General features: G+C 47.3%; 1 protein-coding gene across 5 annotated transcripts in view; it reads right to left on the bottom strand.

Annotated features, from left to right (window-relative positions):
• Positions 1-5,517: 5,517 nt before the first annotated feature.
• ATXN7L1 (ataxin 7 like 1) overlaps positions 5,518-21,401 on the bottom strand; it is a gene marked incomplete at both ends in the record, with an annotated part of 312,500 nt that continues 296,616 nt past the window's right edge. The window contains 5 exons of one of the 5 annotated variants that reach the window (XM_080701552.1): positions 8,348-8,389; positions 9,838-9,912; positions 12,600-13,560; positions 17,829-18,134; positions 19,542-19,663. In XM_080701552.1, the coding sequence (XP_080557678.1) occupies positions 8,348-8,389; positions 9,838-9,912; positions 12,600-13,560; positions 17,829-18,134; positions 19,542-19,663 (1,506 nt within the window). Of the gene's footprint in view, positions 5,587-8,347; positions 8,390-9,837; positions 9,913-12,449; positions 13,561-17,828; positions 18,135-19,541; positions 19,664-21,401 lie in introns of those variants that run through there. The other 4 variants (XM_080701553.1, XM_080701554.1, XM_080701555.1 and 1 more) reach the window with 4 other exon arrangements.

The following is a 21,401-nucleotide window of genomic DNA, read 5'->3' as shown; positions in this document are numbered from 1 at the left end:
CCCCCTCTACCCACCCAGGTTCAATCCTTAGTACTCCCCCATAAACAAAAAGCTTAAAAACATACTAAATTGGCTCAGTGTGGTGGCCCACGCCAATAATCCCATATATTTAGGAGGCTGAGACATGAAAATAGCAGGTTTGAGGCCAAGACAAAGTAATTTAGCAGGAACCTGTTTCAAGATTTAAAAAAGTGAAATAGGTCTGATTGTGTAGCTCAGAGGCATATACCCTGGTTTAAATACCCAGTACGAGCCGGGCGTGGGGCGCACGCTTGTAATCCCAGCATTTGGGAGACTGAGACAGAAGGATCACAGTTCATGGACAGCCTCAGCTACTTAGTGAAGCCCTCCGCAACGCAGTGAGACCCTGTTTCAAAATAAAGAATAAAAAATAGGAATGGGAGTGTAGCTCGGAGGTAGGATGTCCCTGGGTTCCATCCCAGTAACACACACACACACACACACACACACACACACACACACACACACACACAATAGGACTGGAAGTGTAGCTCAGAGGTAGAATGCTCCTGGGTTCCATCCTCAGTACCTCAAAACAAAACAAAACGAAAACAATCCTATAGTGCCATGCTGGTGGCCTGAGCAGGGAGGGCAGTAGCCACATGGCTGTGTATGGGAGATGAAGGGTGAAGGGGAGCTTGGGGTTCCCAATAATCTCATAGGAGACTTTCAGTCCTACTCCTCCCTGTTCTTTCAACACAGTTGTACCCCCTCTGTGGTACCTATCACTGCCTCTAGGAGAATGGTAGTCGGGGGGTTCTCATGCATATTCTCCTCCAATCATATGGCTTTCTTCTTTTTTTTTTTTTTTCGGTACTGGGGATGGAACCCAGGGGCATTCTACCTCTGAGCGTCATCCTGAGCCCTATTTTTTTTTTATTCTTTATTTTGAAACAGGGTCTCACTGAGTTGTAAAGGGACTCACTAAGTAGCTGCTGAGGCTGGCTTCAAACCTGAGCAATCCTCCTGTCTCAGCCTCCCAAATGATGGGATTACAAGTGTGCGCCACCATGCCTGGCAGCTTTCTTCTTTCTGCTAAGACAATTATCACGTATGCCTGTGGTGTGTGTGTGTGTGTGTGTGTGTGTGTGTGTGTGTGTGTGTGTGTGTAAACTTCTGAATTTCAGGGTGCACAGCAAAATGAACACATCTTAAGTACACAGTCTGATAAATATTTCACAGATGCTTAGATTCATTTAACAAGCTCTGAGGTCAAGACACAGAGCATTTCCAGCACTCCAGAAATCTCCCTTGTGCCCCTCCCCAAAGGTATCAGCTATTCTATAAATCTGTGTTTGTATTCATGGCTTCAATTCACCAAGGTTATTTTGAATGCCAATTCATTAATTAAAATGTTAAACAGAGCTAGGTCCAGCTCAACCTGGCAGGGACATCCTGGGCATTCTTGAAGGTGAATGGGGCCTGGAGGTGCTCTCGGTGGGTATGTCCTGCAGCAGTCAGCTGGTGCCCCGCGCAGTGTCAGAGACCCGGACCACAGCAAAATGTTTTCAGCTTACTGAGTTGGACAGAGCCAAAGGCCTTGTAAAACCAAAAACGTGCATTTGTACCAGCTGCCGTGGCTCGTGCCTGTAATCCCAGTACTTGGGAGGCTAAGCAGGTTCAAGACCAGCTTCAGAAAGTTAGTGAGCCCCTCAGCAATTTAGCAAGATCCTGTTTCAAAATAAAAAATAAAACAGGCTAAGGGTCATAGCTTAGTGGTAGGGTATGCTTGGGTTCCATCACCAGTACTCTGCTCTCTTCCTCTCTCTCTCTTCTCTCTTCTCTCTCTCTCTGATTCTTTTCAGTAGAAAATCCCAGAATCTTCATTATTTCCCTTTCCCATTCTCTTCATTTCTATGGGGGCTCTGCCTTGTCCCTAGTACAATACTGTGCAGAATTATTACCTTCTCTCCTCATGATTCTGGAAAATGGAAGAGATTTTCTTGGGGATAGAAGGGGTCAGTGATAAGACTGGCTGGGAAATCAGTCAGGGAATTGAAGAAGATTGGGAAAAAAGTGAAAATCCTAATATAGACCGCTGAAGCTCCTACCTTAGCAGCAGCCTGCACAGTACTTGGTCAGGCTGCAGAGAAAGCAAAATGCTTTTTGATGACACAGTTTGATTAAAAATTCACTAAAATGTTTGAAGGCTAAAAGAGAGCATTCCACTTTTTTTTTTTTAATTAAGAGAGCCTTCCCAATGTTCAAGACCTCAGAAAGACTGTGGTTTTAATTGTTTAAGTAAATACGACCCCTCCACACTGCTAGCAAGCTTCCCACAGTGACTCTGCAAAAATTCGAACTTGTGTGGGATTGATTTGGTGTTTGACGCATTCGGTTCTTCTGTATCTTCCTTATTTACTATTCTAGTCAAATAGATTATAAAGCCATAATGAATAGAAAATGAACATTAAAACCAGGTGTGGTGGTGCACAGTTGTAATCCCAGTTCTTGGGAGGCTGAGACAGGAAGATCACACGTTCAAAGTCAGTCTTAGTAATTTAATGATAACCTGTTTCAAAATAAAAACATAAAATCAGTCTGGGGGTGTAGCTCAGAAGTAGAATGCCTCTGGGTTCATTCCCCAGCACCACAAAAAAAAAAAAAAAAAAAAAAAGCAAAACAAAACACCACACACTTCTGTGAAAAAGTTCACAGTGGTTTAGGAAGAAAAGTCTGATGGGAGCCAGGCTTGGTGGTGGACGCTTGTAATACCAATACCCGGGAGGCTGAGACAAGAGGATCACAAGTTCATGGCCACTCTCAAATATTTAGTGAGGCCCTCTGCAACTTAGTGAGACCCTGTTTTGAAATAAAGAGTAAAAAATAGGGATGGAGGTGCAGCTCGGAGGTAGAATGTCTCTGGGTTCTACAGAAAGCATTGAGGTAAAATGGCAAGAGCACCGGACTGAAGAGGGGAGCAGGGCTGCCCACCAGCCACCTGTGTGTTCTTAGTGCTTCCTTTAACCTCGGTGCAGCCCAGTTTCCTCACCTGTAGAGGGAGGACTTTAAAATCAATCAGTCAGCCGGGCATGGTGGCGCACGATTGTAATCCCCGCACTTGGGAGGCTGAGACAGGAGGATCGCGCAGGTTCGAAGCCAGCCTCAGCTACTTAGTGAGGCTCTCAGCAACCTAGTGAGACCCTGTTTCTAAATAAAGTATAAAATAGGTCTGGGAGTACAGGCCGCAGGTAGAAAAGCCCCTGGGTTCCACCTCCAGCACCACACACACACACACACAAATAAATCAAATCAAATCAATCAAGCTGGATTCATACTAGTATGAATCCAGGAGGGAATCTAAGGAGGCCGAGATAGGAGGATCATAGGTTTGAGCCTCAGGCCTCAGCCACCTAGTGAATCCCCTGAAATTTAGTGAAAACCTGTTTGAAAATAAAAAATAGTTAGGTTATAGAGTGTCTCTTGTTTCAATCCCCAGAACAACAACAAAAACCAATCAGTCAATCATTATGACTCTAAGCTAGTTTTGAAGGAGCCTTTTCAGAGTCTTGGGTTAGAAAAAACTAGAATGCATAGACCCCTTTCAGAATGGCAGTAATAAGTCCTCCAGGCCAGGGCAGTAATGGGTGACCAGTCCTAAGCAAGACTCTCAGAGAACTGAAACGCTGATAAACATCAGCGTGGCTGTGGATGAAGTCGAAGTTCACATTTATTCAACGAGCCTACTGTGTGCCAAGTTTCAAATTCGTTTTTTTCTGGTTTTCTGTTCCGCAGTTAGTGAAATACTCTCTTGGGGCTGAGTCAAAATGATGACATCTAGCCGGGCGTGGTGGCGCACGCTTGTCATCCCCGCGCTTGGGAGGCTGAGACAGGATCATGCAGGTTCAAAGCCGGCCTCAGCTACTGAGTGAGGCTCTCAGCAACTTAGTGAGACCCTGTTCCCAAATAAAATATAAAAAGGGTTTGGGAGTATAGCCCGGAGGTAGAAAGCCTCTGGGTTCCACCAAATTAAAAAAAAAAAAAAAAAAAAAAAAAGATAAGACATCTGCTGTAGTTTTCCTGAGAGCTTCGGCTCCACCATCCAAGCCCACCTCACCTCCTCAAGGTCAGGAGCTTGCTTCAATTGCAGATGTCTAATGCACGCTAAAGAAATTGGCAATCCAATTTCTTTAGTGGCTCTTTCATTCTTTCTTTACTCTTTTCAAAAATCCAGGCTTCCCTGAATATTCAGCTGGCCTCATGGTTACAAGCTATCACACGGGAATTTCTTCATCTTGCCATTATATATATTTATTGCAGTAGTGGGGATGGAACCCAGGGGCATTCGACCTCCGAGCTACGCCCCCAGCCCTATTTTTTATTCTTTATTTTGAAACAGGGTCTCACTGAGTTGCAAAAGGCCTCAGTAAGTGGTAGCTGAGGCTGGCTGCGAACCAGCCTCCTGTCTCAGCCTCCCAGATGCTGGGATTAAAAGCGTGCGCCACCACGCCCAGCTCAGTTTGTAGATTTAAAAGTGGTAAGATGACTTCCTTCAAAACACTCCAGTCCAGCTTCACTATCCCCTCTCCCCAAACTTCCTCACATTGCAGTGTGTGTGTGTGCGCGCGTGTGTGTGCGTGTGTGTGTGTGTGTGTGTGTGTGTGTGTGCAGTATGTGTGTTTTACTGGAGATTGAACAGAGGAGTGTTCTACAGGGAGATTGCGCAGGTTCAAAGCCAGCCTCAGCTACTTAGTGAGATCCTGTTTCCAAATAAAATATAAAATAGGTCTGGAGGTGTAGCCTGGAGGTAGAAAGCCCCTGGGTTCCATCCCAGGATCATTAAAAAAAAAAAAAAAAAGAGGAAACAAAGGCAATACCAAAGTTTAAATTTTATGAAAACCCAAAGACTTTTTTTTTACAAACATATAAATTATTTTATTTACAAAGCCATGTTACAAAATAAAATAAAATAAAAAAGCAAAAAAAAAAAAATACAATCGCTCACTGGAGAATATTTCCAGGCCTGGTGCTAAACCATGACAGTATCAATAGATACATGTTTGTTCTTTCTTTTTAAAACTGTAAGCCATAGAATTTACTATTTACACCTACTTCAGACACTTATTTTGCTTACAATATCACAGGCATGGAATGAATTCTATTGGATAGTGCTAATACATAAAGGTGCAGGACAAAGAAGGAAAATACTTAGTGTTACAAAATATGGAGGGTAGAAAAGAAACCCACTCCACAGGTGTGACATTTGTTTAGAATGATTGGACATGCTTTCTTCAAAATTCTTCTGGAAAAGGTTCTAAAATCGGTAGTAGGAAAGGACAAATGAGCAGGTGCAAATTCTCGTCTGTGCAACAACAGTTATTTAATATACCCCATGACTGACCAGCTACGTAAAACCCACAGAGTTTTGTTAAAGTGCCATGGGCTGACAGCATAACAAAATATAAGGTGTAAATAGAAAATTTCTTTTTTTTCCTTTTTTAAAACAAGGGTTCACTGAGAATCAGCAATAATAGAATATGCTGTATAAACTATTCTCTACAAAGGTTGATTAGCATTATTTACAATTGGTACATTGATACAAAAGAAGGCATACAAGTTATCCAAGTCGCTTTTTTTTTTTTTCTTTTATGGCTGACAGGTCTATGCACTGCGTTATGCTTAACAACCAGAGCTTTCGAGCCTCTATGGCTGGCGACAAGTCGGGAGATCTTCAGGCAAACTGGGGCATGTGCAGTCACGGGGCTGGGAGAGAAGGCTGTGTGGGGTGTGCAGAACAGAAGGACCCAAGGGATGTCACCCTAATAATGCTTTATAGGTTGGTCCAGTTGAACTCCATGAAAAACAAACCAAGGGGAAACCTTTTATTTGCATTCCATTATTTTCAAGCTGCACGGTTCTAATACATCATCATAAAGTAAACTTGTGGTTGATTGCAAAGGAAGAAATACCGTGGGTTTTCCCTTTATGCTCAGTTTTCTAGAAATGTCCTCACCTTGGTCAGAGCCAGTCTTTCAAGAAAGTAAGCAGCATTCGGTGGGGAGCCTCTTTACTCCAGCTTCCAATTCAAGACTAGAGAGCTAAAATGTTTAACCCTATCAAATTGCTACCTTCTGCCCCTTCGAGACATTATTTCTCAGAAGCAGCCGCTTAATCTCTCAACCTCTGCTTCCCCTCTTGGAGTGTAAGAGTCTAGAAATCAGAGGGTTATTTTGTTGCTGAGATTTTTTTTTTTTTAACTCCTGCAAGTTTTACAACGCAAAATAAATTATAAAAAACAACAGACTCCTAAAACCGAACAAGACAAAATTTGTGCAAAAATAACAAAGATATGTACATACTTTTCAGTCTGAAGAAATGTACAATAAAAACATAATTCAAAGAACATTTTAAAAATATAAACATTGCTTAAACTTTCCTAAGTTTCATATTGTTTCTGAAACTATTCTGGTCAGTTAGCTCTGTAATATAGTAAAACATAAATTATTACAAAATTAACACTATAAAAATTTACTTTAAGAATATCTTCTAAACTTTTTCCAAAGGGTCTAACCTTGTTTATAATTTCTTAAACATTTATAAGTCTTAAAATCTGCCTTAACCTTTTTTTTTTTTTAAAGAAAAAGTAACAATCATCCCTTCAATTTGCAGTCTCTTTTTCCCAAGACTCAAATAAACCAGCATATAAGTGCACTTTTAACACTGTAGAAATAAAAGTGAAATCATCCGAACTAATGTCCTGGTACTTAATATCAACTCCTGATTTTCTAAAAAAAATCTTCATTTTATATTTAAAAAATTTAGTAATCCTATAAGAAACAATGTCAGTGCAATTCCATTGACGCAAATCACTCCGCTCACCTCCCGTCTCTGCTGATTCCAATCTTGTGGTGAAACTTAACAGTAGTCTGATCTTTGGGCTGGGGGAATGGGAAAGGAAAGGAAAACTTCAGGATGGGGATGAGGGTTGTGCCCAGCTGCGACGCTAGCATTTGTTTCTCATTTCAGGCTGAAAGAGAACCTCCTAGTAGCTCTGCTATATGTTTTATGCAAAGTTCTAAGATGGATAGCACAGAACACCTATTTCGTATTATGAATTCGGTGCCTGATTATGATTCCCTACTAGAGCTTATGGTATTGCTGTTTCTTTCAACACTCCAGTGTGAATAGCTTTTTAGCTGTGATGCTCCAATGTCTGTCTTCCTTATGGTGGTTCTTCACTATGTGGTGGCCTGTCCTTACCACTCCCTCTCGGGGTGGCACCTGAAGACGAAGCGTAGGCTTTTTTTCTGAGTATGGGTGGGCATGGGTGGGCGATGCTAGTGTATATTCTCGCGAGAGGTTTGACACATGACCTGGAGACTATCTCCTGGAAGACTCTCCCTGGTCCTAGAGGTGGCTTGAAGACCTTTTGCAACCATGGTCACCGTGTCTCCTTATGGAGTGGCTTGCTTTGGGGTTCCTACATTTCTGGCTCGCCCAGCTTGGGAAACTTAACTCTGGGGCCTGGAAGGAATTCTGCAGAGTGGATTCCTAACAAGCTCAGACCATCAGTCACCTGGTTCCTACCATCTTTTGTGGGACACTGTCTCCATCCCCCATGCTCTGCTTCCTGCCACCCTCCCGGGACACTTCAGCCCCTGTCCTTGACTCAGTCTGTCTTTCCTGAGCTGCACAGCTGGACACTGGAATTGGGTAGAGCACATCATTACAAGATCGCCGTCCTCAATTTTGTCTGTTGGGCTACAGAAACCTGCTGTGGGCACCCCACCTGCCCTCTGCCTCTCTCCTCTCTGGGATCCTCCCTGGCAAAGCCCCTCCCCAACATGCTGCCCAGAGGGTGCCAGTGGGAGCCAGCAACTTCTGATAGGCAGTGGGGGCTCAGTGAGTGGCGGGTGGGGATGGAAGGCCTGGGAAGGAGAGGCCCAGGAGGGAAAGAGCTCTGCATGTGCTAAAGTTCAAGAGCTTCAGACACTGCCAACCCAGAACCGACATTCTGTGATGTCTGCTCTCAGGGCCGGAGCAAAATTATGGTGCAGTAGCAGCATCAGGAGCTAGGGGCATGACCCCAAATTTGGAAGAGTGTATATAAATGTGGCAAATGAAAGACAGAAAGAAAACACTGGAATTGTTTTCTGTAAATCTCAAATACACGTTCTTTTGCCTTTTTCTGTTTCTTCAAAACAACAACGACAAAAAAAAAAAAAAAAAATCATCATTTTTTAAACAGAAGAAAGGCCAGAGCCACGGGCAGGGCACAGGGAATAGGCTCTCCCCACAGCCTGCTCGCCTCCCTCCTCCTTCTGCCCCGGCCTCCTGGGGTGGGATCACACCCAGGACTTGGTTTGGAGGTGGCTTCGTGCTCTTGTTATGGAAGAGTTCTTATCCTGCCCATTCTGTTTGTGTTCTTCTAGGAAAGAAAAGAAAAGTTTGTTTCAAAACCATACATATGGGACGACCCATGGAAGTTCAAGGACAGAGCCTTGGTTTTCTCAACTGTAATGAGAAGGGTAATATTCTACCTCTTGGACAGGACAAGGGAGAGCCAAGGAAGCTAATGAGCTGATGGGTGTAAAGAACTGGATCCGTGTACAGAGGCTGCAATCAATGCCCTAGGGCTGGAGGAGAACCCCGGGACGAATGCGGTAGGCTTTTGTGGGAGTTGTCTCTGGGAGAAAACTGGAATAAGTGACGTCTTCATTTTTCTTTTTATCTCTAGGGGTTTGCCTTTTCCTACATAACCTATAGATGACACAGTGAGTTGCCTAAGGAAAGAGTATAGTGTTGGGTTTGGGTTCAAGTTGCTTAGCTTCTTAGTGCATCTATCTTCACCTGTCACAGGAGTCTAATCCTGTCCCTCACAGGGTTGTGGCAGGATTAAGTGCATAGTGCATAATTCAATGTATGTGATGTAAGAAAAGGGCTTGCTTGGCACAGCGCCTGCAGAGAAAGGGCTCGACCACTGGGAGCTGCTGCTATTATTATTATTATTATTATTATTATTATTATTATTATTATTATTTAGTGTATATGTGTGTGGTGCCGGGGATGGAACCCAGAGGCTTTCTACCTTTGGGCAACACTCCCAGACCTATTTATACTTTATTTGGAAACAGGATCTCAGTAAGGTGCTGAGAGCCTCACTTAAGTAGCTGAGGCTGGCTTCGAACCTGCACAGTCCTCCTGTCTCAGCCTCCCAAGTGTGGGGATTACAAGCGTGCGCCACCACGCCCGGCTGGAGCTGCTATTATTATTACATATTCTTATTTGGTCCTGGGGACTGAACCCTGGGGCATTCTACCTCTGAACTGAACCTCCACCTTTTTTATTATGAAACAGAGTCTTGATAAATTGCTGAACCTGGCCTCAAACTTATAATCCTCTGTCTCAACCTCCCAAGTCCTGGGATTATAGGTGTATGCCACCATGATCGGCTCCAATTTTATCATTTGACAGATGAAAAAAACTGAGAACCAGAGAAGTAATTTGCTTAAGATCATACAGCTGGTACCACCACCACCACCACCACCACCACCACCACCACCTAACACTTGTGCATTTGTTACATCCCAGACATTTTCCTGAGTCTTTATGTGAACAAATTAACTTAATCCTCACAAGATCCTTTTGGGTTAGGGATCGTTATGATTCCTACTTTATAGACTTCTTTCTATAACGGAAGCACAGAAGTAACTTGTTCAAGGACACACAGTTGATAGCTGGAAGGCATAGGTTTGAAAGCAAGGTAGTCATGTTGTCAACTGGAGGTGGGATCTGAGCCAGGGTCTAACCCCGACGTGCAGTCTGCTCTTTCTGCCCTGACGTTGGACCTGTGGATTTTGTCCCCTAGTAACTTACCTGTCGGCTGTGTCCTGGGCTGGATATGCTTGAAGGACTGGATTGTGACAAAGCTAGGCTGCTATTTTTCCCAACCTGAAAGACACCAGTGAAGCCCACTCAGACCCCCGAGGCAGCTTGGGGAGGCCCTTGGCACCACACCCTAGGGGAGAGGAGAAGGCTGCACGAGGCACCACTTTCCCTTCCGTGGCTTCAGAATGGGCGTTTCCATTTTATATGGCAGAGAAAGTGACATCCGCTCTGAGGGTGCCACGAGGATGCCCCTCTCCTTCCCAGAGGAAAAGCAGGATGGTGGGGACAGACTGAAGCTGGAGGTCAGGCCTCTGGTGAGAAGCCAACAGTCGGCAGAGGTCCAGCGTGAACACCTGTGGGTTGTGCACGCTTACCCACCTCTCACCCAGTGCCAGGCCCCTCTTGATCTAGCCCAGATGCCCTTGGACCAGCTGTAAAAAGGAACACATATTCTGTTCGGGGTCAGGTCTCCAGGACCCCTGGCTTCTAGAAAATCAGCTCGGTAGTGCTGGGCTTCCCCTGCAAGTGCAGGAGCTGGTGCGCGCTGTGCCCAGCTGGGTTCTGGAGGTGGCAGTACTGGGAGCATGTGGGTGTGGCCCTCTGTGACTGTTGTTCGCTGGGCTGGATCTTCAGGGGAGCTGATACCAGGAGCTAGTGTCTTGTATCTGTCTCAAATGTAAAGGCAACTCTTGTCTTCAGCCTATGAACAGCTCCTCCTCAATATTAACGGCCTTTGCATAAAGACCTTTGCCTGCCGCTCACTGTCTCGTTCCGTGTTCAGTTGAAAACCTTGGTGGCCATTTCTGGCCTTATGCCCACCACATACAATGAAATTGACCCCCGAGTTGTCCCCAAAGCACAGGTTTACACTGGATTCCTCAACTTTGTGTTTTGCCTCTCTTAACAGATTCAACAAAGACACCCCCCCCAGCTCTTGCCTCTCCCCAACATTTGGAAATCATTAGTGGAGAACAGCAGGTTTTGTAACCCCCCTCCTATGAGCCCTCTCGGCGGAGCTCATCTGCTCCTTTATGACCCCGCTTTTGGCTGACTCATGAGGTTGACCAAACATTCATATGGTCCCACAGGCCAAAGAATTCACAGAGTGACACTCGACAGAGGCGTTCCCTTAAACGCATGGAGGCTTGAATCCCAAATGCCTGGGTTCCAACCCAGCCCTGCTATTTGCTTGCTGCGTGACTGTGTATCCCCTGCTTAACCTTCCTGTGCGTTTGGCTGACTCATCTGTAAATTGGAGGTAATAACAGGTAATTATCGATTTGATGTATCAGAAGGGCTTGGAACAGAGACCATCGCTTGTGTCAGCTGCTGGAGCATTATCTACGATGAGTGAGATACGCTGGCCTTGCTGCTCAAGGCGTGGCCTGCCAACCAGTGCAGTGGCCTGGCCCTGCTGTGGCCCTGTTAGAAACGCAGACCCCGGGCCTGCCCCCAGCCTGCTCACTCTGAGCCTGCCATGTCCACACTGTGGATACATTCCAGTTTGAGAAGCACTGGCTGTGCCCTCCCGCCTGAGGCTGGAGGTGACACTGGCCAGCAGTGTGGGCTGCGGCTGAGGTTAGGGCAGGCAGGGCCCTGAGGGCACCGCCCCCCTACACCCTTGGTGCAGAGGAGTCATGGCAGATGCAGGGAGGCATCTCGCCATCCTCGCAACTTGGTCTCGGCCCTGGTGTCCCCAATCTGCTGCTGCTCAAGTGTGTACTTGGGATTTGTGAGTCCCCCTCAGGAGGCGTTCTTCCTGGGGTTTAAACAAGTCTCATAAACAGTGACACAAAATACTAAAATATCTCTTAACAACTGTCTTCCATCTTGCCCAAGTCCTCATCCCTATATGGCGTTGGCCTCAGGGTCTGACCCCTTCGTTCTGCGGTTGCAGATCCTGGGCTGCGCTCGGGACTCCAGATAAGTGGCCCTCACCCTCACAGTTTGTTCCCGAGCAGGTCAAGGACCGCCACGCTGGGGGCTCCGCTCTGCTGGGCTGGGGGTGGTGGCAGCAGCTTTTCCTAAGTAGTTCCCCCAGCCTGAGAAGCCAGACAGGATTTGGGGATGGGAACAGAGCCCAAGGGAAAGAGACACATTCTTCCTGGACCCCCCACATTTCCCCAGCATCCTCTTAATACACACTCCTGTTGTACCACTGCACAGAATGCTTTGCCATTTGGTGCGAGCTGCAGTTTTCCTCTAGGAAGCAGTTATACGAGAGGGAGAGGGGTGGAGGCAGCCAGAAGCGAGAAGGATCACCCCGGAGCCTGGCCAAGGGACCGTGTCATCACCGATCCTGCCTGGGCCTCAGGCTCTTCCTGAGGGGATTCCAACAGATCAGATCAAGTTTCTTAGCAACAGAACTCTTTAATGAAATCATCCTCAGAACCTCAAAACTTAAAAAAAAAAGGCAAAAGAGGAGTGGGGAACTCAGAATCTCTCTGTGCCTCAGTTTACCCATCTGTAAAGTGGTGACAATGGCTGTATCAACTGCCCTGGGTTGTTGTGAGGACTAAATGAGGTACTCGTTGTAAAGTGCTTAGCCAGCGCCAAGCGCATAGTGAGAGGCTAGAAAGCATTTGTTAAATCAACCGCTCTCACAGCGGAGGGCGAAGGTTGCCTACGGGGAAAAAGAGAAAAGGAGCCACGCTCGAATTACCTGTCTGAGCCACCTGGCCAAGCAGGGGCGCTGCCCAGCTCCCCCTGCCCCCCAGAGCCGATGAAGGCGGTGCCAGGAGGTCCCTTACCTGCCGAGAGGAGGTGCTGTTAACGGGATCGGGCACCGGTGCAAGAAGGCCAGGTGGGTTCTTTTTGTGAACGCTATTCATACCAGGCATTTTAGTGATTTTACAGGCTTTGCTACTAGAACTCGAGTTCTTACGCTTTTTTCCTTCTGATTTGTCAAAAGAGAGGGGCAGAGAAGACACGGCATTGTGTGAGGCCAGAGAGAGGTCCCCTGCGTGGAGCGCAAGGGAGGGCACAGAGAGGGGACAGGAGTCGCTGCCGCCGCCCGCCGTGCCCACCTGTCTCCCCAGGTCCGCGGGGCCGCCGGGCAGTGAGGTCCGTCCTGAGGGCTCCAGCTTGGCACTGAGCGGGCTCATCCCGTTGTCTGAGGTGCGCACACACAGGCTGGTACCGGGAGGGGCTGCCTGGTAGGGGTTCAAAGCGGAACTGGCGTTGAGCACACAGTTCTTTTTGTGGGGCCCTGACAATGGAGACGAGAGGGAGGTCTGCAGGGGCAAGGAGGAAGAGGAGGAGGAGGAGGAGGAGGAGGCCGAAGACTGGGGCTTCCTCTTTTTGTTACTTGGAGACTCGTTGCTACGGGCAGACAGGTCTTTGACTTTTGAGGATTTGCTGGTTTTGGTTTTGGATGGCTTGTGGGATGGGGAAGGAATGACGGCTGGTATCGGGGACACGGCGGATGGGGCCTTGAAGGTTGAGTCCATGATGCTGAGGGTTGCGGCCACATGGGGAAAAGCCGTGGTGTGGGACATGAGGACGCGCGGGTCCGGCGATGCCACAAAAGCTGCGTCTGAGAGCATGGCGGATGTCATGATGTAAGAAGAGGTGAGTCTCGAGCTGATGGGAGCTGAAGGAAGACACACAGCAGTGGGGTTGCTGAAAGGCTGCAAAACGGATGCTGGAACAGGGGTGGTGATGTGGGCTGCTGGCGAGGGCATGGGGCTATCTGCCGCAGGAGGGATTTTCCTAAACACAGAGAAGAGCCAAAGAGAAACAATGAGACATCGGGCTGGTGCCGCTCGGAGGCCCAATGAGATCGGAGCAGCAGGGCTACGGAGCACACCCGGCAGAGCCAGACTAATGGAGAGCGAGCCTTGGAGGATGGTGGGATCTGAAAGATGGCCCTTCCGTAGGCTGCCCCATCGCGACTCCAGCAACCGTGCCAGTCGCTCCCAGGTTTTCAGAACCTATTCTCTGTGCTGAGCTACTGGAGGATGGCCACTTTTGGTTCATGATTGAAAGGCGGTGTTAGCTGGGGTGCGGTGGAGCGAGGCTGTAGTTCCAGGACTTTGGGAGGCCGAGGCAGGAGAACTGCAGGCCAGCCTCAGCGACACAGCAAGACCCTCAACAACTTAGTGAGGCAATATTTCAAAATAATAAAAAAAAAAGGAGGGTGGGGGTGTAGCTCAGAGATAGAATACCCTTGGTTCAAAAACAGGCAATGTTATTTAATCTAATTAGTTTATTTATTTGTGTGTGGTACTGGGGATCGAACCCCAGGAACAGTCTACCACTAAGCTACACTCCCAACCCTCTTTATTTTTTATTTTAAAACAGGGACTCTCTAAGTTGCCTTGTGCTGACCTTGAACCTGTGACTCTCCCATCTCAGCCTTCCAAGTACTGGGATTGCAGGTGTGTGCCGCTGTGCCTGGCTACAGTGTTATTTTAGAATATAAATGTCCCTAGCAGTCTTCCCTCCTTTCTCCTCCTGCCCTTTCCTTCTCCCTCGGCAGCGATGGAGGTAGTAGCGGTCATTTCACGTTCCTGGTGTGCAGTAAAGAACGAGAGGACCGGACTTGGCTGACAGGACACCTAGGCCAGCGTGTCCCCCTCTGCCCACTGCAGCCGCTTCCTCATCTGGTTCCCACTCCGCTCTCTAGGCTGGGGCATTTCCATATTGGCTGGTGGCTGTTGGCTCTGGTTGGCCAGGGGTTTCGGGGAGGGCTGGAGATGTCAAAGGTACCAAGTTGCCCTGCCCAGGACTCATGTTTTTCTTCTTCCCCCGCCTTCCTCAGCTCTCACTCACAAGCATCATAACCGGCTGCTGCCCCTCAAACAGATCTTCTTGTTCCTGTGTAGGACCCTTGTCTGTCCAGAGAGGGGGACCAGGAGTTTCTAGCTTGTTCTGAAGGTGAATGCAGCCTGTGGGCAGGAGAACACATGGAAGGGGAGGGGAAAGCCACTGTTTTCTTCTTTGGTCTTCCTGGAGCTGGGAGGAGGGGTGCTTAGGTCAGCACCAGGCAAGGGGTCATTCTTGGGGCCTCTCTGCAAACTCTGTGTGTGTGTGTGTGTGTGTGTGTGTGTGTGTTTGTTACTGGGGATTGAGCTCTATCTCTGACCTACATCCCAGCCCCGCCCCCCTTTTTGATATTGGGGATTGAACCCAAGGGCATTCTACTTCTTAGCCATATCCCATCCCTTTTTATTTTTTACTTTGATACAAGGTCTTGCTATGTTGCTGAGTCTGGCCTTGAATCTGAATGTGATCTTCCTGTCTCAGCCTCCCAAATACTGGGATTACATGAGTGCGCCACCATGCCCTGCTCCCAGCCTTTTAGCAGAAAAGAACACTGACCTCAGGAACCCACTGAAAGTTTTCCAGCTGGTTCTCTCCTACTTTTTTTTTTTTTCTTTCTCAATACTGAGGATTGAACCCAGGGGCATTCTATCTCTGAGCTACATTCTATTTGTTTTATTCTTTATTTTGAAACAGGGTTTCACTAGATTGTGAAGGTTCTCACTAAGTAGCTGATGCTGGGTGCAAATCTGCGATCCTCCTGTCTCAGCCTTCCAAGTACTAGGATTACAAGTGTGTGTCACCATGCCGGCTTTTCTCCCATATATATACATTTTTTGTGTGTGTGTGTGTGTGTGTGTGTGTGTGTGTGTGTGTGTGTGTGTGTTACTGGAGAAGAAACCCAAGGGCATTCTACCTCTGAGCTACACCCCCAGCCCTATTTTTTATATTTTATTTTGAAACAGGGTCTCACTGAGTTGCAGAGGGCCTCACTAAGTAGCTGAGGCTGTCTGCGAACCGCGATCCTCCTGTCTCAGCCTCCCGAATGCTGGGATGACAAGCGTGCGCCACCACGCCCAGCGCCCTTTTTATTTTTGAAACAGGGTCTTGCCAGGTTGCTTAGGGTCTCCTAGAAGTTGCTGAGGCTGGCCTCAAACCTGTGATCTTCCTGTCTCAGCCTTCCAAGAACTGGGATTGCAGGTATGCACAATCATGCCTGGCTCTTTTGTTAAATTTATTTATTTACTTATTGTGGTACTGGTGATTGAACTCAGAGTCATTCTACCTCTGAGCTACACGCTGAGCCCAATTTATTTTTATTTATTTATTTATTTATTTATTTATTTTTGTGGGTCTGGGAATGGAATCCAGGAACATTCGACCCCCAAGATATACCCCCTGCCCTATTTTTTATTCTTTATTTTGAAACTGGGTCTCACTGAGTTGCAGAGGGCCTCACTAAGTAGCTGAGGCTGTCCGCGAACCGCGATCCTCCTGTCTCAGCCTCCCGAATGCTGGGATTACAAGCGTGCGCCACCACGCCCGGCTCAATTTTATTTATTTATTTATTTATTTATTTATTTATTTATTTATTTTTGAAGCAGAATTTCCCTGAGTTGTAGAGGGCCTCACTAAATTGCTGAGGCTGGTCTCTATCTGGTGATCCTCCTGTCTCAGCTTCCCAAGAATGGGATTACAGGCATGTACCACTGTGCCCAGCTATAATTTTCCTTCTTAGAAGGCAGCACTTGAAGGCCAGACTGGAACATGGTATGGGACCGACCCTTCTCTCAGGAGATCACCCTCCTCATGCAGTACCAGCACCAGCTGTGCCGCGCTCAGGTGCCAGGGAACTGGACAGAGGTCTGCTGATAAGAAGGCGCCTCTCCTAGCATCCCTTACTCTGAAGACTACCTTCTCTGCTTACACTTGGTGGATCCCTTGGCTTCTATCTTTAGGGGAAATGGAGAGGAATCCTTGAATTCAGAAGCAGTCCTTGAAAATGTCAAACCCAGGAGATCAAATATAAGAGAACAAATTTTGCCAAACCCAGAGTAGCCCTCATGGCATTTGAGAATTTACTTCCTCTCAAACCTGAAGAATGAAAAGTTTCTGTGGGCACCAAACAAGGTGCTCCATAAACGCTTTTGCAATGAATGAATGAGTGAATGAACAGATGGATGAACGGGTAGGTGGATGGGCGAGCAGGTGAATTCTCAGCAGCAACAAAACCGTATTGTCAGGGACTCTGCATGCTGGGCAAGGACTCCCATAGAATCAGTCTGGAAAGGTCTATACACTTCCTTACAACTGTCTGGCTTTGCATGACCCCTTCCTCACAGGGCTGGGGAACATTTCAGCCAACTTTCTTGTGGTCTCTGGTGCCCTGCTGTGATACTATAAGCATCCTGATCAATCTTCCCTTGGCTTAAGTTTCCTTACCAGCTAGAGATAGAAATAAAGGGTGGCAAAGGCTTGGCAGTCCCTTGCAATAAAAGGTTACTTAAAAATACCAAATGGCTCATTTACAGAGGACCCCACTTGATGATCTTGAAGGGGGTCCACTTTTCTTTTGAGGGATTGGGGATGGAACCCAGGGGCACGCTACCTCCGAGCTATATCCTCAGCCCTGTTTTTTATTCTTTATTTGGAAACAGGGTCTCGCTATGTTGCAAAGGGCCTCACTAAGTACCTGAGGCTGTCTGTGAACTGCGATCCTCCTGTCTCAGCCTCCCAAATGCTGGATTATAAGTGTGCGACACCACGCCCAGCCCGAGGGTCCACTTTTAATGCCCCAACTTAAGTTTTTCACATTAAAGAGTAAAAATTCATGCTTCAACTTATGCTGACAAGCAGAGTTGAAGTCTTAATCTCTACCTGGCCTCACTCAGGATGGGGTTGGGTGCTACTCTAGGTATACTTTCTCTCTCTTCTCCCCACTAAACCTCAGTGAACAGCTGGGGCAAAAGAGAGCCAGAGAAGGACAGAATCGGGCCGGGAGGCCATCCCGAGAAGCCCTCGTCCTCTACGCTAAACAGCGAATGTGTTTTCTAGGTGCCAAAGGGCAGTGGGTTTCAGCTTTGCTGGGCTGCACTTTGGTTTAAGCCTTTGCACGCTGGCCTAGGGAAGTCCTATACAAAAGCCCATAGATGCGAATAAATTCCTGACAGCGCCCATCCTCCCCTGCCAGCTGGCATGGAGATGCAGATGCTGACCTGGCTGAAAGAGAATACTGTGTTGGCGTCTCCTGATGCAGAGTTAAATGCTTGTTAAAGAAAAAAGTGTCTTGGCCGTTCCTTTTCTTCCTAAGGTCTTCCACGCCCCCATCGGCTGCCATCCCTCCAGGTTCGGGCCCGTCGGGGCCTGGGGTTTGGGCAGCGAGGTTGAGAGGGCAGCGAGGTGCTACGCTCTCCAGAGTTGACACCCAGGCAGCCCCAATGTCGCTCAGAGACAGCAGATTGGTTAGGCAAGTCCTGAACAGGGGGGAGGGACCTGACGCCCGGTGGCTCGGGCTTCTGTGCCTGAGGAGGAAAGGAATATGGAGCTTGAGCTGACAGGACAGCACGGAGCGAAATACAGATCAACACATTCCTTCCACGTGTTCGGGCTTTACACTTTCATTAACACAGGGGAGCAAAGAGCTGCGAGGATCGCTGGCGGGGCCGGCCGCCATCTTGGGGGAACAAGCGCAGAAGGGTAAACCACCAAATAACCAAGAACAAGGTAATCCCGCCTGCAGCGTCTCTCTCTGTTGTAGATAGAGATCAAGGTGCCCTGTGGCCACGCTGGGCGGGTCACTTATGTGGGAAGAAACGATAAGCTTCTCTTGTGGCCCTTCCTAGGTTATATGAAATGCCAACATGTAAGCCCCAGCCCCTGAGAGAGCTCAGTGTAGATGGAAAGGGGCCCAGATCTACGAGTTCATTGTGTAAAGGGGCCGAGGTGCCAGAGATCCTGGGGAGAGGGGGAAACTGGGAGAGGGTGAGTGGTGGATTCTGTTCCCTCCCGTTTCTTGGGAATGCTTTTCGGGCCTCTCCTCGGCCTTCCCAGGCAGGGTAGGGGTCTTGGCTATTGGCCTCCTGGGTTATCTGGGCCTGGACTTAATGATCCATGTTTCCATTGGATTATACCTTGAGAGCTCCCTCTCAAGGTGGGCGAGGGGTGGGACACCCAGAGGTTGGCCTTACATGATCAAATAGCTGAAATGCAGCTTCTTAAGTGCTGTGGTGTGAAAGGGTCTAGGCCAGTTATTCCTTCACAATAGCATTCTATCAAATTCAGCCTTCTTCCCTTTCTGTGGTTTCCCTATTAAGATGTAAGTATATTGGGAAGGTCCTTAGAGAAATGGAACAGAGTTGGAATTTAGGGGAGAAAGAAGGACAAGAAGAGGTGAGGAGAGGGCCCTAGGGAGAGGGGAAGGGCCAAAGACAAACTTAACCAACTTCACGACACTGCTCAGGGTCTGCCCCGTGTCTGACTGTATACATTTCTTCACAGGGCAGACAGTAACTAGAAACTGGAATAAGCATTATGAAATCCTTAGTACTGTTATTACTATTGTAGCATTAACATTACAAACATAAGCATATTCATAATATCCTCTGACGCTCTTAGTAGTAATAAAAAGGGCCCATAATGTTGTTAAACAAACAAGGTCTTATCTAATATTCTTTTCATTTGGTTTAGAATATTACCAACATGAAAATGATCTTTGAAGAAGAGGAAGCATACAGCACATTTTGCGTGTCTCTAAAAGTCTTCAGAGGTACTATCAAGAAGAGCTGACATTTAAAAATTCATCATAAATCCTGACTTCAGACTCTTTGTTCTATGAAGAGTCAACCACTGATGTTTATTTAGAAAGTTAGGGTTCGGGCAAACTGTGGGGGCAGCTCTGATCTGACACCGCGCAGAAAGTGCTCACTTACTTCCACATCTGTGAATTCAAGTGTTTTTCTACCATGGAGTTTAGTGCGAATCGAAAGCGATCCCATCTTCTATCAAACACATAGTACCCTCGTCCCATGAGGCGACTCCCGAATGAGCAAAACTGTGAGGGGGGAAAAACATTTTAATTTTGATTACAGGTTAATAAGCTAATATAAACCATACAGAGAAAAATAACATTTGCATAAAAACACACAGGGGTACCGTTTTACTCAAAACAAAGAAGCAAAGAGTACTGGAGCCAAAAATATTACTGTGATGCTGTCGTTGGAGCTCCAGATTCTCTGCAGAACCTCACATGTTGCCTTGCCCTAGCTACATTAAATTTTCTGGGGCATGGAGGGCTACATTCTCTATTCCTGGGATTGAATCAGCATTATAAGGTTAAAAACAAAAACAAAGAAACAGTGGCACCTGGTAGGCAGGGTGACTTTTCAGCTCTACCTGTTCATCCCATCATACATCTTCTTGAAGAACTTGGGGTTCCCCAAAATGCCTCCCAGAGATAAAATGTCTGGTTCTGATGTTCTAGGTCATACTATTCTATCCAATATCACAGAGCCACGTAATGGTTTTTTTTTTTTTTTTTTTTTTTTTTGTACTGGGGATTGAACCCAGAGACTTTCTACCTCTAAGCTACCTCCAGAGCCCGATTTTATTTCTTATTTGGAAAGAGGGTCTCACTAGGCTGCTGAGAACCTGTGATTCTGGCTTTGAACCTGAGATCCTCCTCTCACCCTGCCAAGTAACGGGGATTAAAAGTGTGTGCCGCCACGTGCGGCTGAGCCTCCTCATCCTTCCTTTCTCAGTCCCAAACTCATCTCTACCTTTCAGCCGCCTTGCCGGCTGCCCCAGAGCATGTCACACGTCCAGCTCTCCCTCATGCTGTTCCCTCTGCCACCACCTCCTTCCTCTTTTTTTTTTTTTTTTGATGGTACTGGGGGTGGCACCCAGAGGCTTTCTACCTCCGGGCTATACTCCCAGAACTTTTTTTATATTTTATTTGGAAACAGGGTCTCACTAAATTGCTGAGAGCCTCACTAAGTAGCTGAGGCTGGCTTTGAACCCGTGCGATCCTCCTGTCTCAGCCTCCCAAGCGCGGGGATTACAAGCGTGCACCACCACACCCGGCCTTCCTCTTTTCTTTGGCAGTCCCAATTCCCCCTCTTGGTACCCTAATCAAGATTCTCATTCCCAAAGGCCTCTGACTGATCTCCTCACTGTGAGGTCCCATGGCACACCTATGAACACTCAATTACATTTCACCTTGGAGTCACTACATGGCTGTTTTATAGATTATATATATATATATAATTACTGATGTGCTTGCTGACAATGTATGATAGCGGCGTTTCCATGCCCTCTCCTCCTCCTTGCTATAAGAAACTTAAGAGATCTGAGATAAAGAATGGATCAGGGAGACAAGGTCCCATAACAGTTTAAAGCAAACCATTGCATTTAAGATGTAGGGCTGAAATGTGGGCATTTGGATGTGGAATAAACACCATCTGTTTATGATGTTGGGACAACAGGAAGGCCAGTAGACAGAAGCACACAGAGTGGCCTCTGAGAATGCAGCCTCCCCAGCCTCCCCAGCCCCTCCAGCCCCTCCAGCCCCTCCAGCCCCCAGCAGCTCCCTGGCCTCTGTCCCAGACATAGTGCTGATTGGCACACATTCCACAGACCTGTCCTGGACCCAGCCTTTGGAATGTTTCTCAGGAGAAAATGCAAGACCTTCCCTTTGTTCTGATTCTGCTTGTGTATCGGGAGTTTTGCACTAAAATCATGGTGCCCACCGAATTTGGCACCACCAAAGAACGGCACTTTTCTGCCTCTTCATA

This window comes from Muscardinus avellanarius, assembly GCF_963383645.1.
Source record: "Muscardinus avellanarius genome assembly, chromosome: 9".
Lineage (NCBI taxonomy): Eukaryota > Metazoa > Chordata > Mammalia > Rodentia > Gliridae > Muscardinus > Muscardinus avellanarius.
The sequence above is the reverse complement of the archived record's forward strand: the minus strand, read 5'-3'. Positions and strand labels throughout refer to the sequence as shown.